A 17354-nucleotide genomic window follows, 5' to 3' on the forward strand; every position below is an offset into this window, starting at 1 on the left:
GGAGTTGTGCGTGGGTGAGTGAGGTGTTTGGATGTGTGTGAGGGTGGGTTATTATTTTTGCTGGACATTGTGTGTGAGTGAGGTGTTTGGATGTGTGGATTGGCATTCAGACAGGGGTTTATCGTATGTATGGTTGGTGATGACAGTAGATTAGAGCACATGGGGAAGAGAGGGATGGAGAATTGTTAGGAGGACTGTTGAGTGACAATCAGTCAAATGTGAACTTTCAAACAAACTAGCCATTTTTTTCCAAAAATGTTTGTAAACCAAACTCATCTTTGTAATTTGTTCCAGAACTATGTCACTCAGTAGGAAGCCATGACAGCAGAAGAATACAGCAATATCAACATTGTTTTCAATATATGAGCGAGTTTTGCTTGTGTGCATTTGGTTTTTCGCAGAAACCACCAAAGGAACGTGCTGGCTGAGGCACATTAACGGGAGGTGTGAGGTCAACATTAACGGAGCCACGCTGAAGTCTCACTGCTGCTCCACGCTGGGTGAAGCCTGGGGCAGCCCCTGTTCTCCTTGCACCAAAGGTGAGCCTAAAGCTGGTGCCCCCTATAGCCCGTCAGCTGAAATTGCACCACTTAGCATGGACGCCCACAGACTACTTTTGGACAGCATTACTTCCACATGGGTGTACGTGGGTGTTCAATGCTCATTGCAATGACAACCAAATATTTTCTCTGGGGTACATGTCCTAACGCTCATTAACATGTTCCATAAAACGTTTTTGATGCTTTGATGCATTTAATGACTGTTGTAAGATGGGCACATAATATTAATTGCAGGGAAGCCCCACTATCATGCGATGAGTGGCATCCAAAAAAAATTAATTACATGAAATATGGGGTCGCGTTATTGGGAGGTTAATGAAAAATAATATTTTTTATTTGAGCAGAAAAATATTTGCTGACAAGTTCATGTCCTTCAGCTCAACAAAGGTCCTGGTCTTTGAGAGCTGCAGGGTGTGCTAATACACTCTTACTCAGGACTGAATTGATTTGTTGAAACAATTGATCACACAATTAATGCGCTTCGTCTTCTTTCATGGGTTTGTACTGGCTGGTAATTAAAACGACATTAAGCAGGTCCTGTGGGTACCTCCATCTAGAGCGAGGTCACGCAAATATAGCCTTTGAGTCCAGTAGCACTGCAGATTCTCTTTTCGATTTGAGAGTTAATTGATCAGTTAAAGTCACTGATTGGCCAGAGATTGAACTCATCTGCTGTGCCAGGTTTAAATCAGTCCCTGATTGGAGGGGAAGAATGAAAAACAGCAGTACTACTGGCCTTGAGGACCAGATTTGAGTATACTTTGGGCTCGAGTATATCAGCTCCATGTCAGACATGGTCTTGAACACCCCAAACATCTCTCTCGCTGTGTTTGGCTTATCTAGATATTGGCACTAGCCCTCTGAGCGAACCCTGCTTCCTGTGAATTTGTTCGGGATGTGAGTAGGTTTTCTAATGCACTGTCCTTTGTTGCTCTGTTTTAGATCCTTTTTGTACTAAGGGTTATGCTCGAGCCAGAGGGACAGTTTGTGAAGGTAAGCCTGTCACTGGAACTACACCAATGTGGAGGCCTGGGGCTTTTACCACAGTCTTCCACTCTATTATTTCTCAGCGGTTGCAAGAGTGATTATAGTTATTGTCCTTAAAATTATGGTATTTCTCAGTGTGTAAAGTTGAGTTGTATTTGTTTTCACTTGAATACATGGGTCCAATATAAAAACTTTTTTTTTAAATCCTGTTTGCTTCTGAAGTTCATTAACAGAATAGATTATACATTTTTATGGCGTGGTTTCAATGTGTCTCGGCTCCAGATGTAAACGAGTGCGAGGTGTTTCCGGGAGTCTGCATCAATGGGAAGTGTGTGAACACTGATGGCTCCTTCATTTGCCAGTGTCCTGGTGGAATGACTGCGGACTCCACTGGCAGAACTTGCATCGGTACGTATAATATATGTATTATGTGGCTCCTATGGGCTCGTGTCATTGTTAATGACCTGACTGTGCTCAACACGCCAGTTGATTCTGTAGATCTATATTTAGCTGTCAGTATACATTTTTTTTTTTTTTAAACCTGTCCTGATCAGTGTGTATCCTATGTCGTGTGTGTACGTGTATGTGTGCGTGTGTGCATGTGTGCACATATTACTTTAAGGCACAATGCCCACCCATGAACAGCATCAGTGCATAGTTGGTGTACTCGGCGTGTATGTATCTATTAGCGTGTGAATATAGTATATATGTGTATGTACAGGACAGTGTGTCTGTGTGTGTTTGCACAGACCTGCTCACAGAGCAGTGTTATTTGACTCATGAGGATGTGTGTGTGTTTGCACAGACCTGCTCACAGAGCAGTGTTATCTGACTCATAAGGATGTGTGTGTGTGTTTGTGTGTGTGTGTGTGTGTGTTTGTGCAGACCTGCGCACAGAGCAGTGTTATCTGACACATGAGGATGTGTGTGTGTTTGCACAGACCTGCTCACAGAGCAGTGTTATCTGACTCATGAGGATGTGTGTGTGTGTGTGTGTGTGTTTGTGCAGACCTGCGCACAGAGCAGTGTTATCTGACTCTTGAGGATGTGTGTGTGTGTGTGTGTGTGTGTGTGTTTGTGCAGACCTGGCTACAAAGCAGTGTTATCTGACTCATGAGGATGTGTGTGTGTGTGTGTGTGTGTGTGTGTGTATATTTGTGCAGACCTGTGCACAGAGCAGTGTTATCTGACTCATGAGGATGTGTGTGTGTGTGTGTGTGTGTGTTTGTGCAGACCTGTGCACAAAGCAGTGTTATCTGACCCATGATGATGATGTGTGTGTGTGTGTGTGTGTGTTTGTGCAGACCTGCGCACAGAGCAGTGTTATCTGACTCATGAGGATGAGCGGTGTGGAGCAGCCATCCCGGGGAGGCACCGGGTGGACGCGTGTTGCTGCTCGGTGGGCGTGGCTTGGGGGCTGGAGTGTGATGAGTGCCCTCAGAAGGGCTCGTCCGAATACTCCCAGCTCTGCCCCCGCGGGCAGGGCTTCTCCCACCGCAGTGACATCATAATCGGCAAAACCATCCTGAAAGGTAGGGTCCTCACTGCACGACTCTTCCCATCACTCCTCTCTACAGCCCGCTGTTTCTCTGAAGTGTGTCTTTTGAGCTTACTGTTTAATTGGGGGGTTCAATCCTGGCCTTTTCCCTTTTCCAATTTACTTTGTATCTCTGTGAACAGGACCCATATTACTGTTTTTGTCTTCTCTCACCCAAAAACCTCTTGACGATGAAGGTTGACTATATCACCATCACTACTAAATGCTTGAAGATTTTGCAGGTTCACAATGACATGACAACACACATACCGATGCTGTGTCTTCCATTTCCCTTCAGGGACTGTGCTCGTGCTAATGCTAACTTTTGCTCTGTGTTGTATCTTGGCCCTGCAGATATTAACGAGTGTAAGATGATTCACACCCTCTGCACTAACGGAAGATGCCGGAACACTGTGGGCAGTTTCAGGTGCCTCTGTGATAATGGATTTGCTCTGGATAACTATGAGAGGAATTGCACAGGTGGGCCTGTCTGACATTCTGCATTGGCACAGCTGAACGAGCTGCATTAATCCTGTAATAACTAACGTCTCCTAGGAATCTCGTTTTGGCTGGAATGTTAAAGGACAGATGCAGCTGATTGGATCATTTTGTGTAGGGCAAGACATTCTAATCCAAGTCTGTTCCCATATGGACGTGTGTGTGAATCAGTCGGCGTGTGTGCGTGTGTGTGTGTGTGTTTGTGAGTATGTGTGTGTGTATGTATGCCTGCGCGTAGCCATATTATTCAGTGTTAACATTGTGTGTGCCATTCCCCACAGACATTGATGAATGCCGGATAATGCCGGAAGCCTGTGGGCAGGGCACGTGTGTGAACACGCCGGGGGACTTTGAGTGCGACTGCTTCGAGGGCTATGAGAGCGGCTTCATGATGATGAAGAACTGCATGGGTCAGCCCAGAACACGCCAGCGCGGCACTACACGCGTGTGCTCTACACGCACCGACACTCTGAACACACAGCACTGACCCACCTAACACACAGCACTGACCCACTGACCCATGGAACACACGCACCACTGACCCACTGAACACACAGCACTGACCCACTGAACACACACCACTGACCCACTGAACACACACACCACTGACCCACTGAACACACACAGCGCTGACCCACTGACCCACTGAACACACAGAGCACTGACCCACTGACCCACTGAACACACACCACTGACCCACTGAACACACACACCACTGACCCACTGAACACACACGACACTGACCCACTGAACACACACCACTGACCCACTGACCCACTGAACACACAGCACTGACCCACTAAACACACGACACTGACCCACTGAACACACACCACTGACCCACTGAACACACACAGCACTGACCCACTGACCCACTGAACACACACACCACTGACCCACTGAACACACACACAGTACTGACCCACTGACCCACTGAACACACACAGCACTGAGCCACTGAACCCCAGGCACAAGCCCCAGATTTGATCTGTGATTCATAGGTTGTATTAATTCATAATATTTTAGGGGTTAGCGAAGAACAGAAAAAAGGTTCAGGATATAGTCGGTCATTTATTCTGAAAGGCCCTTGCTGCAAGCTTAATGGGTCTGAAAGTAAACAGTGGCTGGAGTTGTTGAGTATCCTGTTCAGATTTTGTAATGCATCTTTGCAACAGTGTCTGTAAAAGAGACTGTATTTGTATATTTTATATACAAATACAATAGTTCAATTAAATCATTTTGTAAACAGACTTCTCATATTCTCACTCAGTTGTAGACAGAAATATAAATATGTTATGTTCCCTCTGAAAACTAAAAACTCATAGAAAATGACAAAAAATCTCTCCCTCTCTCTCTCCCTCTCCCTCTCTCTCTCTCTCAGACATCGATGAGTGTGAGAGGAACCCTATGCTCTGTCGAGGTGGGGAGTGTGTCAACACTGAGGGCAGCTTCCAGTGCGTCTGTCCTGAGGGACACGAGATTGCCCCGGATGGGTCTGCCTGTCTGGGTGAGAGCTGGTGGATGCTGGGAGGGATTTCTCTGGTGATTGAGATGCTGTGTGTCTGGAATGGAGGCTTTTTGGGATTCTGAGGGTACTGGATGAGGGAGGTATTGAGTTCACTTGTTTGTCATACGTTGGGTTGTGTGGGCCTCTTCCTGGCCTGATGTATTGTGTGGCCTCTGGAGTGAGATTATGGTGTTTGGAGCGTGTGTGGGTGGATGTGTACTTGCATGGTTGATGTGCGAGGTTATGAACACTTGAATGGGTGTGGCCGTGTGGTGGAGATGCTGGGGTGATTGGTTTCTGAATGCCTGGGGATCTGTATGGATGAAGTGATAGGGGTTTGGATGGAGATGGGTGGAGGGTGGAGATGTGGGTGGAGGCTTGTGGGCCCAGTAGAGACGGCATGTGATGGGGCTTTTGGGTGGACATGTTCCTGTGGGTGAAGTGATGGGGTTTGGGTGGAGGTGGAGGTGGATTGAGATGGGTGGAGGTTTGTGGGCCCAGTTGAGACGGCATGTGATGGGGCTTTTGGGTGGACATGTTCCTGTGGGTGAAGTGATGGGGTTTGGGTGGATTGAGATGGGTGGAGGTTAGAGATGTGGGTGAAGGTTTGTGGGCCCAGTAGAGACGGCATGTGATGGGGTTTGGGTGGAGGTGAGGGTGGATTGAGGTGGGTGGGTCCAGTAGAAACCTCTTTCTCGCTGTACAGAGTGTGGAGTATACAGGTTCTGGAGAGACCTGTGAAAACCGCTTCTTCCTCTCCCCGCCGTCAACCTCCGACCTTTGCACATGAGAAAATAAATCTCCCGTGGTCTGAAGACGGTCTGCAGATGTTCCGTGCTTCTTTAAAGACCCAGAGCTGTGCTGATCACTGCCATGACTAAACATCTCCCCCAATTTACATTGTTCCAATGATTGGAGAATAATTGGGTGGGTTATTATTACAATATTCTTAAGCCGGTTGTTTTGGCCAGAGAGCTTGTGTGCGTACATCTCGGTGTTGAATGACTTCTTCTGTGCTAATTGCTCATATATTTTTCCTGGAGGAATATAGGAGATCGGCCCTTGGACATACATATACAGACAGATTATTCAGCCATTAAAATAACCCCGTCCCCTCCTCATTTGGCTTGTAGAGCAGCCGATATGTGTGTCTCTTTTGCTTTGCAGATATTAATGAGTGTGACCTGAGCGACACGCTGTGCAGGAACGGACAATGTGTGAACATGATCGGACGCTACCAGTGCTCCTGTGACACTGGGTACAAATCTACAGAGGACCTGCTCTCCTGTGTTGGTGAGAAACCCACCGCCAATTTGTTAATATGCCGAAATACTGCGCTACAGTGAAAACAAAGATGCGAGTGTCTTCTGTTTCGATTATGTAATCTTTTTTTGATCACTATCTTTCTCTTTCCATTTCCCTCTTTCCCTCATCCTCCCCCACTCACTCACTCTGTTTGTCTCTGTCCCCTTCCCTCTTTTTTTCGCAGATATTGATGAGTGCACCATCCAGAATGGGGGCTGTGATACTTTCTGCACAAACTCAGAGGGGAGCTATGAGTGCAGCTGCCAAAGTGGCTATGCCCTCATGCCTGACCACAGGAGCTGCACAGGTGAGGCACCTGGACACCAACACTGGACCACATCTAGACATGTACCACATGAACCAGACCACAACTAGACACATACACATGAACCAGACCACAACTAGACACATACACATGAACCAGACCACAACTAGACACGTACACATAAACCAGGCCATTACTAGACACGTACACATGAACCAGGCCACAACTAGACACGTACACCTGAACACACAAACTAGAGCACACCTGAATACTTACACCTGAACACATGAAGTAGAACACACCTGGACACGTACCACACACAGGGACACAGGCACCTGAGTACACTCCTGGACTTAGAGCTATCATATACCTGGACATGTACACTTAGACACAGTTCATAAAGGCGGAGGAAATAAAGTCTCAGTGCAGATCTGTGACCTGTGTGAAGTGCTCTTGAAAGCGTTTGAATGGCTTTGGCCAATTATTGTCATGTTGTGAAAACGTGTGCTGTGTTCTCCGTAGATATCGATGAGTGTGAGGAGAATGCAGACATCTGCGATGGAGGTCAATGCACCAATCTCCCGGGGGAATACCAGTGCCTCTGCTTCGACGGCTTCATGGCAGCCGAGGATATGAAGACGTGTCTTGGTAGTTTTCTCTGAATTCATCCCAGCCAAAATACGTCAGTCCAAACGGATGCGTTCGGCCCCGTTTTAGATGTTTTTGCCAGAATTAAGTAGGTATGAAATATTTTCATTTAAGTTCAAACAGGTGGGTGGTTTTATAGGTATGCTTTAAATGCCACACTGTGTTTGGTTTTCCTAAGTAGGGAAGTGGCAGTTTGATGCGTGCGCCCCACCTGCATGTAGAGGCCAGGCTCTTCCCGAGCTGCATAAAAGCCTGAGGAGCCTTTTTTGGTCTGAGCAGAAGCCACTTTTATTTTTAGATTCTGAGCCAGTATGTTTCCGCCCCCCCCAGACGTGGACGAGTGCGAGTTGAACCAGAACATCTGTCTGAACGGGAAGTGTGAGAACAGCAAGGGCTCCTTCATCTGCCACTGCGACCTGGGCTACTCCGTCAGGAAGGGCTCCACGGGCTGCACAGGTACCCGCGCCCGCACCTCCCTCCCACTTGGTCTACTGTACAAGCTATCCAATTATATCGCTTGACATTTGACTAATGCAATTTAGATTGAGTACTTGAGAGTACAGCAGCAGTGACCCATCAAACTTGCAACCTCTGTAGGGGAAAATTCACGGAATAGAAGATCTTCCTCCTAAAAGCATGATAAACAATCACAAATCAAAATCAGACTCAACCTTGATGAGCAGGCTGGTTCCTCCAAAACTCTCGATGATTTATGCTAAAAGTGTATCAATATATCCATATTAAAGTATGATATGTACCCTGTATAGTTTCAAACTGATTAACTGCTAAATTGTGCTAGAATTACACAGTGAACCCATATGTAACTGGAGCTAGCAGCCAGCTGGCGGGGGGGGGGCGTCTTGAACTGTGTAGACAGTCAAGGACATTGGGTGTCTGATATGCCTGTACAGCTGGTTTCCCCAAAACTCTTAATGATTCATGCCAGAAGCGTATCTATATGTAAGAGGCTTATAATCAATATATCACATGTACGCTGCTTGTTATCCAATCAAATGAACCTCGAACATTAATTACAGCTGAGCTTATGAAAACGCAAGAAACCACAGTGAAAACTGTTGAAATGAGAGCAAAGAATGCAACGAATGCAAAGTACATTTACTCACTTAGAAGAGAATATTAATCAAATCTTTAGTATGTCTGTATATTAGAAAAGAATATTCGAAGAGAATATTAATCAAATGTTTAGTATGTCTGTATATTTTCAATGATTTACTGCTGATAAGTTTGTGTTAGAAGTGCATAAGTGACCCATGTGTAATTTAAAGTTGAGTAAAATAATTAATATGCTCGAAAAGTACCAAAAATGATTATTATGCTGCGAAAAGTACCAAAAATGATCTATAGGTCGTAGAAAGTTCCGGAAAGCACCATATAGTGAATAGCACCGTGTTTTACCTGATTTCTATGTTAATGATTCCATTTTGTTAAAAAAAACAGCTTACAAAGCAAGATGTATGTAATAAGATCCTTTATTTTTTAGGAAATCAATAGGGCGATTCGCCACCATGGTTTCAGAACCGAGAAGGTAGCGCTGCCAAGTCCATTGATGTTTTAGGAGGAGTTAAGATAAGAACAGTGTGGGTGATTGGCTACAATGATGTTTTAACTGTGTATAAAATGGGTGTAAAAATGACAGTCCAGGTCCATGTTTTTGGTCCGGCTTTATGCACTTGTGCTAAATAAAGTCTGACTTTCCTGAAGAGCTTGCTGCCGTGGTGTCTTTTCCCTCGTGAAGATGTTTTTCGACAAATTGGAGATTTGGACTCCAACTCCGTTTCCTAGACACGACACCTCTAACCTAAGTACCCTGTTTGTTTGGGCTGTGGGTTTGCGGTCACGGCCTTTGGGTTTGGACTGTGGGTTTGTGGTCACAGCCTTTGGGTTTGGGCTGTGGGTTTGCGGTCACGGCCTTTGGGTTTGCGGTCATGCCCTCGAGCTGAGGTTCTTAACTGGAGCCGCGACAGAGGAATCCCCAGCTGTGCAAATGGCCGCTGTTTAAAACATAAGCTGTATAAGTCTCTCTGGAGTAAAGGGCGCCTGCACAGCGAGTGAACAGCGCAGGGTGATGCGTCTGCTGGCTCCGTGCCCCGGTCCGATGTGGTGCTGGAGCTGATGCAGGCTGCAGGGGTGTGTGGCCCGCCCCCAGAGGGAGACCCTGTTAAACCGCAGGGGCTCTGGAGAGCGGGGGGTCTTCTGCTGGGAGCTCCCTCCCCAGTCTGGTCTGGTCTGGGTGAAGGTGTATTGGGTAAAGGCGTTAGCACTGCATGATAATGATTTCTGTATCTTTGTTTAATTTTGTTGGAAGTGCAGCTGGGGGAGTGAGTGATGAAGGTGGCTCAGCAGCGTGCGTCTCTGGACGCCATTACGGTTCAGACTGCATTTCACCGCCCTCACGTCATCCGCTTTTGTTTGCGGTTCGGTAAACAAACTTAAAAGTCGAAACTGCTTTTGGAGAATCCCCGTCTCTGCTTGCGTTACCGCTTGCGCTTGTGCATGTGTTCGCGTCCTGCCCCTTAGCAGATGGCGACAGTCTTCCTCATCTCCAGACCACTACGGGGGAATGCGGGGGGGGGGGGCACTTAGTTCCCATCGTCCTTTTGATGTGGTAGAAATCGAGGGTAAAGGAAAAGGAAACAACCTCCATCTGTCACTTAAAGGTCATTTGTTTTTGTGGATTTGGTTCATGAAAACCTCATTGTTCCGTCTTCAGTCACACCACTGCCTAATTCTCACCACTCTCCATGAGATTTCTTTTTCTTTTTTTTCTAAAAGTCCCCCCCCCACTCCTTTGTTTTGGAATGGCCATTCCTTTACAGCCGCTGTCATGCTGCCGTCCGCACAGCCCATGTAGGCGAGCACACAGCCAGCATGAACCACGTGAACCTTGCACAGCCGAGCTTGCACGGACATGAGTCAGAGGAAGGGTCCCACGTGTAGCTTTAGCAAGCAGACCAGTCCACCAGTGGCGGTGTTAGAGCGATGGCATGGACCCAAGTCAGGGTGAACCCTCCCTATCCCTGGAGAACACCAGTTAGCCATCACCCTGCAATGTCACCACCCATATTCAAAATGGGGCAGAATGAGTTTTTGGAAGGGTTTTTGGAATGAGTTCATAGGTTTATCTCATCATTGTAGTCTTGATACAGGAACACAGAGGAACACACGCGTCCTCTAGAGCGTGTTCTGCCAGCCACCCTCTCTGTTCACGGCACAGAGCAGCTTGTTCTTGGAGCCTCTGCAGGTGCTGTGAGTGCTCTTGTGTGATGAGTCTCGAGTGACCCCGCTGAATGGAAGCAGCAGTTCCATTCTGCGTGTCTGCGTGTTGCTTTTCCGTCTGTTGAGCAGGTCTTTCCGAAGATATATCTGTGTTCTGTTTCTCCCTCCAGCTGAAACTGCACTTCTCCGAAGGATAACAAGCTGTTGATTGCTGTCAGATTTGAATTAGCCTGCCGTAACGATCCTCTTTGTAAAACCCCATGATCTGTGAGCCTTCTGTAATAGACATCAGATTTATCTTTGTGTTTATCCTCTCATCAGTTGCGATAGTTCAGTGAAAGCCTCTGACCTGCTGTTGAGTGATTAGGCCGTGCGAGGATATTCTCTCCACAGTTTGCACAGTAAGACAGCAGTAATAATTGGAGGTTATAAAAGAGGACAGGATTTTTTTATTTGAGTGCGGTTGTTTGCCAATGTTATCCATTTCACTGCATAGCTGGGTCACAAACAACCACACTCCCATAAAAAAATCCTGTCCAGTTTTTATGGAGGATGTTTATGTGGAAGCCCACACAGGCAGCGGAATGACAGATTCAGAATCACTGGTGGTGGAGTCTCCTTGGTGGTCCTGATCAGGCATACATACGGACTCATGCAGGGGTGTGTCAGGGGTGTTTCAGAGGTGCGTCAGGGGTGTGTCAGGGGTGGGTGAGGAGTGTGTCAGGGGTGTGTGAGCGGTGTGTCTGGAGTGTGTCAGGGGTGTGTGACGAGTGTGTGATGAGTGTGTCAATCCTGACCCAGCTGGGGCCCATAGTGGCTGGTAGCATCGCTGGGGACACCTGATAGTCTTACTGAAGGAAGATAAAGGCAGTGTAGTATTCCTTTAAAACGGCTTCACAGTGTTAAAATAATCACCCACATAACCAAAATGATTTTTCTGATTAAATATCCTCATGACCTGCTGTCAGATGTTTTTTTCTTGTGAGGCTGTGATGCCATGCGCCCTTTTGTGTGTGAGTGCCCTTCGATGTATGAACACAGTGAGACATCCCCATTACACACATACTCATCGTAATGCGTCCTGTAAATCATATCGAGTTAAATAATTTAACAGAAATAGAAACTTGTCCCTTTTCTGCCCTGGTTTCAGTCCGCTCTATACTAATTTAATTTATTTACATTTCCAGCTGCTGAAGATTCCACTTTGACATTTTCAGCATGCAAATTTGCAAAAAACGCTCCATTAAAACGGGTCTTGTTGTTACCAGAGAAAGGGGAATGGCGGCGTTGTTTGCGTGCCGTTCCACCAAAAGGACTGTGTCTCATTAGGTCTCATTAGCTGCTTGGGCTAGCCGAAGCCAGACTCCTGCAGAGCCACGAGGAACACGCACAACATCCAGACAAACCGTCTCTGGCCCCATGATGCTCATTCTGTTTCCAAATGGCTTTTTGTGACATTCTCCCTCTGTCAAAGGACTTTCACATGTTCAGAAGAAAAAAACTAACTAAAAACACTCAGAGATTAATTAGGGGTTGGTATAATCTGCTGTGACCTTCACTTCTACCATTTAGTAGCTTCCCAGAACCCCCTCCTCCCAAAAGCAACAAAGTGTGTTTGTTTGGTCAGGCACAAAATGAGAAGTATCATGCCTTGAAATCGCTCGTTGTTTTTTTACCAGTGCTTGATGGTGTTTTTGGCTCTCTTGGTTGTGCTGTAAAAACAGTAGTGGAGCTTCTCCTCTGGGCAGACTTATATGAGGGCAAATTTTGAATGTTTATTTTTAAATTAAAATCTCTTCTTGCATCCTTCCCCTCTCCGATTTGTGTTTCCCTGGGTGATGGCTGGCTCTGACCCTGGCTTTTTGCGTGGATGTAATTGTTCCCCAGACATAAACGAGTGTGAGATCGGGGCTCATAACTGCCACAGGCAGGGCTCCTGCACCAACACAGCCGGCAGCTTCAAGTGCAGCTGTGGGGCGGGCTGGATCGGAGACGGGATCAAGTGCACAGGTGAGCCCCCCTCCATGACACACCTGTCCCTGCCCCTTCCCCCCGAATCAGCAATTCAGCTGATGTGTTACATGTGTTGATGTGTTCACAAAATGTGTTACTGTGATTTTTAATGTTTAAACATGACATGCTGTGTGTTTGTGTGTGTCTATGTGTGTCTGTGTGTGTCTGTGTTTGCCTGTGTGTGTCTGTGTTTGCCTGTGTGTGTGCGCTCATTTGTTTCAGACCTGGATGAGTGCTCCAACGGCACCCACTTGTGCAACCACAACGCGGACTGCAAGAACACCATGGGCTCGTATCGCTGCGTGTGCAAGGAGGGGTTCACTGGAGACGGGTTCTTCTGCAGCGGTTAGATCCTCCTACACCACCGCTCTGAATATCTACACACCCACACCACCAACACTGACCATCCCATTCACACATTCTGTCTGAATATCTGCACACCCACACCACCAACACTGACCATCCCATTCACACATTCTGTCTGAATATCTGCACACCCACACCACCAACACTGACCATCCCATTCACACATTCTGTCTGAATATCTACACTCCCACACCACCAACACTGACCATCCCATTCACACATTCTGTCTGAATATCTGCACACCCACACCACCAACACTAACAATCCCATTCACACATTCTGACTGAATATCTACACTCCCACACCACCAACACTGACCATCCCATTCACACATTCTGTCTGAATATCTGCACACCCACACCACCAACACTAACAATCCCATTCACACATTCTGACTGAATATCTACACACCCACACCACCAGCACTGACAATCCCATTCACACATTCTGTCTGAATATCTACACACCCACACCACCAACGCTAACAATCCCATTCACACATTCTGTCTGAATATCTACTCACCCACACACACACGCACACACACACGTGCACATAGGGGCACACATCCAAATACATACACATACATACGCGCATAGTTTAACTTGCATGACTTACAGAGGCGCTCCTCTCTTTCAGCACAGTGTGAGACTTGCCGTTCTCTCTGTCTCCAGACAGTGACGAGTGCGCGGACAACGTGAACCTGTGTGAGAGCGGCCACTGCCTGAACGTGCCGGGAGGCTACCGCTGCGAGTGCGACATGGGCTTCATCCCCACCGCCGACGGGAAGGCCTGCGAGGGTGAGGGCCCCTCCGCCGGAGAACATCCTCACAGAAACATGTGCTGTCATGATGTTTAACAGGCCCGATTACCCATGGCAACAAGGGAAATATTTCACTGAAAAAGTTCTCTCTTGTGGCTCTGTCCTCTTTCAGGGTTATGACATCGGTGTCTCGCTTTCAAACTGCTCCCACGGTTGATGTGTCCCTCATAACTTGGTGGTCTCCCTCTCACTTTCTCTCTCTGTCTCTCTCTTTCTCTCCCTCTCTCCTCTCTCATTCTCTTTCTCTCTCACTTTATCCCTCTCTCTTACTTCCCCTCTGTCTCCTTTCTCTTTCTTTCTTTTGTTCTCTCTCTCTGTCTCTCTCTGCAGACATAGACGAATGCACGTTTGCTGATATCTGTGTCAGCGGGAGATGCCAGAACATTCCGGGGCTGTTCAGATGCGAGTGCTCTGACGGTTTCGAGCTGGACCGGAGCGGAGGGAACTGCACAGGTGAGCGCGCACCTGCGATAATGACCCAACCGCAACTTCACACTCTCCCCCCAACCCCACCCCACCCCTGGAGTGTGACTCAGACCTCTCTGTTCACGCCTTCCCATCATGCTGTCATGAAGATGGAGTCACCGCTCCGAGAGATGAGGAATGCTGATGTCATTTTGCGCCCAAAGGCTTGTGGAACCCCAGCTGTGATCGCCCCTCTGTCCCCCGCCCCGCATGCACTGGGGTGTGTGTATGTGTATGTGTGAGTTTGAGTGTGAGTGTGTGTGTGAGTGCGTGTGTGTGTTTTTCCCTCATGCTAGGCCGTACTGCGGCTCTGTTTCACCGTCCCTCATACCCCAGCAGTGACGAAAAAGGGCGGGTCCCTCGTCCTTATTTTCCAGATATCAACGAGTGTGCTGATCCGACCATCTGCATCAGTGGGATCTGCGTCAACACTCCTGGCAGCTACCTCTGCAACTGCCCCCCGGACTTTGAGCTGAACCCCACCCGAGTCGGCTGTGTGGGTGAGAGAGCCCCTCAGTGAATGTCCATGTTCATTTAAGGTCACAGATACACCACTTTGACTCTCCTCAACGTCTAAACTCGAGCGCTGATATGTTCACGTGCTGCTTTGCGAACCGTTCTGTGATGTCTCTCAGACACCAGGTCGGGGAACTGCTACCTGGATGTGCGGTCTCGTGGGGACATCTCTGAGGCCCTGGAATGTTCCAATGAGATCGGCGTGGGGGTGGCCAAGGCCTCGTGCTGCTGCTCCCAGGGACAGGCGTGGGGAAACCCGTGTGAGGCCTGCCCCAAGCTCAACTCCTGTGAGTCTGACCACCGTGACACTGCACTGCGCAACACTACCCTCCTCTGCACTGCACTCGACTTGAAATACCACTGCACCACTGCAAATTGCCATCAAGTCATTAAGACTGCAACCCCACTTGAAGTAAACAAGCAAATTGTTGAAACATTACAAGACTATCTCTTTTTCAGCTGCTTACAAGATCCTGTGTCCCGGAGGAGAAGGCTTTAGACCCAACCCCATTACTGTCATTGTGGAAGGTGAGACCTGCCTGAATTTGAACTGATTCGGTATGTGTGATTTATTATGTTCCATAATGTCATGTGCTATAATGTTTTGTGGTGTGATGTTGAGCTGTGATGTGCAATGTGGTGTGTAATGTTACTGTTAGTGTACGGCATGGTGATGCAGTGTGATTTGATGTATAATTTGATTTGATTCAGTGTTTTGTGTTGTGAGGTGATGTATTCTGATGTGGTTTGTGATGTAATGTGATGGGATTTGCTCTCAGGCTGAGCTCAGGGTTGGACTTTTCCTCTTTTCCAGACATTGACGAATGCCAGGAGCTCCCAGGTCTGTGCCAGGGAGGAACCTGCATCAACACGTTTGGCAGCTTTTACTGCCAGTGTCCCAGAGGCTATGTGCTCAATGAGGACACCAGGATCTGTGAGGGTACGGATCTGAATCTGTTCAGGGAATCCTTCGCCATTCAAAGCACATTTAATGCCTTATTGATCTCGTCCTGTTAATATTAAATTGAGAACTGAATTTTGAAACATGATTGGCTCCTTGGCCTGTAGTTATAGGCCCCACAGAAAGGGATGTCCGATGGCCAGACTGATGTCATGAGCCCTTACGTTAGGAGAATTTACACGTGTTACTCCTGATCCTGTGCGGAAATTGGCTGACGACCAGTCCCCGACCAACTGTGCTTGGTTAGTCTTCCCCTGGGATGGAGAAAAACAGTTTGAGCTGAACGGCACAGTGCTATCGGGGAAAGAGAGTGTCTCACGCCATTTCTTGCATTTTATTTTGTTGGAGGAGTGCATGCAGTCTTGAGGCACGTTTCTACAAGTGTACTAAAAAACCAAGCAGTCTATTTTTTAGCTGGCATTTGCGGTCTTGGCGGCTTTCCGAAAGCGTTCCTGTGTTTCTGGTTTGCAGATGTGAATGAGTGTGAAAGACCAGGGATCTGTGGCCCGGGGCAGTGCTACAACACCATCGGGAACTACACCTGCATTTGCCCCGCGGACTACATGCAAGTCAATGGAGGAAACAACTGCTTGGGTAAGAAACTGCATTTGCAAGTGTGCGCTCATTTGTGCGAGTGTGTGAGGGTGAGAATTAGTTTTATTCTTAGATATTACAGGCGTCTTATACAAAAATGATTTCTATTTTAGAAACGTATTTATGTTTTACTCGTAGATATTACACTTGTCTTAACGTGCAAATAATATTTTGTGACCAGTGCCAAAGAAAGAATGACATATGTAAGCCCTGCGGTGAAGAGATGTGTTTCTCTCATCTTCCCCTCAGACATGAGGAAGAGTCTGTGCTACAGGAAGTTTTACTCAGACAACAGCAGCTGCGACGGAGAGCTGGCCTCCAACATGACCAAGAAGATGTGCTGCTGCTCCTACAATGTGGGCCGTGCCTGGAACCACCCCTGCGAGCAGTGCCCGGTTCCCAGCACCAGTGAGTACTGCCGCACGGCCCCGCCCGATAACAGCGCCACGCACCCCCCTGCAGTCCTGCGCGGCGACGCGGTTAAGAACAGCGCATCGCTCCACCAGTTAACTGCTTTTGGGGTGTGGCAACTCCAGAAAACAGGTTTCAGATGGATTCCATACAGGTCTTTGGCACACATGTAGCCGCATCCTCTCAGAAAGTTGATGTAGTTCTCACGGGGAAATTGTCTTTTTGAGGTGCAGACAGCATAATGTGGATGGAGCCGGTGTTGAAACGAATGGAACAGATGTGTTGATTTCCCAGCTAAGATGGAGAGACAAATGTTTGCGGAGAACAACATGTACACGTAATGGGTCCCTTGTGCAGATGGGAGGGTGTTGTCGGAGGAGAACGCAGGATGACATTTCGCTATCAATTTACTTTGAAATAACTGCGTTTACTCTGGCCTAACTCGATGCGACAACATCAGAGACCAGTACATTTACCAAGCTGTTTTGCTTAGTGTATTCATGAAAGCCAATATTTGTTGGGGGAGAAACACTATGTACGTAGATGTTCATGTTCATATCAGCTAATATCACATCACGTGTTTGTTTAATATTAAAGCCTTTTCGACACATACAGTTATTGGGCATATGTGTGCTCTCGAAGAATGATTGTAATGAACTTGTG

At 47.4% G+C, this 17354-nt stretch overlaps 1 protein-coding gene across 1 annotated transcript in view; it reads left to right on the forward strand.

Moving 5' to 3' along the window:
* Positions 1–17354, forward strand: part of LOC133110992 (fibrillin-1-like) — a 56941-nt gene that overhangs the window by 24220 nt on the left and 15367 nt on the right. The window contains exons 22-42 of the mRNA XM_061221119.1: positions 402–539; positions 1503–1553; positions 1830–1955; positions 2852–3079; positions 3439–3564; positions 3864–3992; positions 4964–5089; positions 6257–6382; positions 6579–6701; positions 7182–7307; positions 7638–7763; positions 12432–12554; positions 12780–12902; positions 13596–13721; positions 14075–14197; positions 14587–14709; positions 14845–15012; positions 15185–15253; positions 15540–15665; positions 16158–16280; positions 16530–16688. Coding sequence (XP_061077103.1) covers positions 402–539; positions 1503–1553; positions 1830–1955; positions 2852–3079; positions 3439–3564; positions 3864–3992; positions 4964–5089; positions 6257–6382; positions 6579–6701; positions 7182–7307; positions 7638–7763; positions 12432–12554; positions 12780–12902; positions 13596–13721; positions 14075–14197; positions 14587–14709; positions 14845–15012; positions 15185–15253; positions 15540–15665; positions 16158–16280; positions 16530–16688 — 2688 coding nt within the window. The remainder of the gene's footprint in view (positions 1–401; positions 540–1502; positions 1554–1829; positions 1956–2851; positions 3080–3438; positions 3565–3863; positions 3993–4963; positions 5090–6256; positions 6383–6578; positions 6702–7181; positions 7308–7637; positions 7764–12431; positions 12555–12779; positions 12903–13595; positions 13722–14074; positions 14198–14586; positions 14710–14844; positions 15013–15184; positions 15254–15539; positions 15666–16157; positions 16281–16529; positions 16689–17354) is intronic.

Source organism: Conger conger, chromosome 15 (assembly GCF_963514075.1).
Source record: "Conger conger chromosome 15, fConCon1.1, whole genome shotgun sequence".
In the NCBI taxonomy this organism is placed as follows: Eukaryota; Metazoa; Chordata; class Actinopteri; order Anguilliformes; family Congridae; genus Conger; species Conger conger.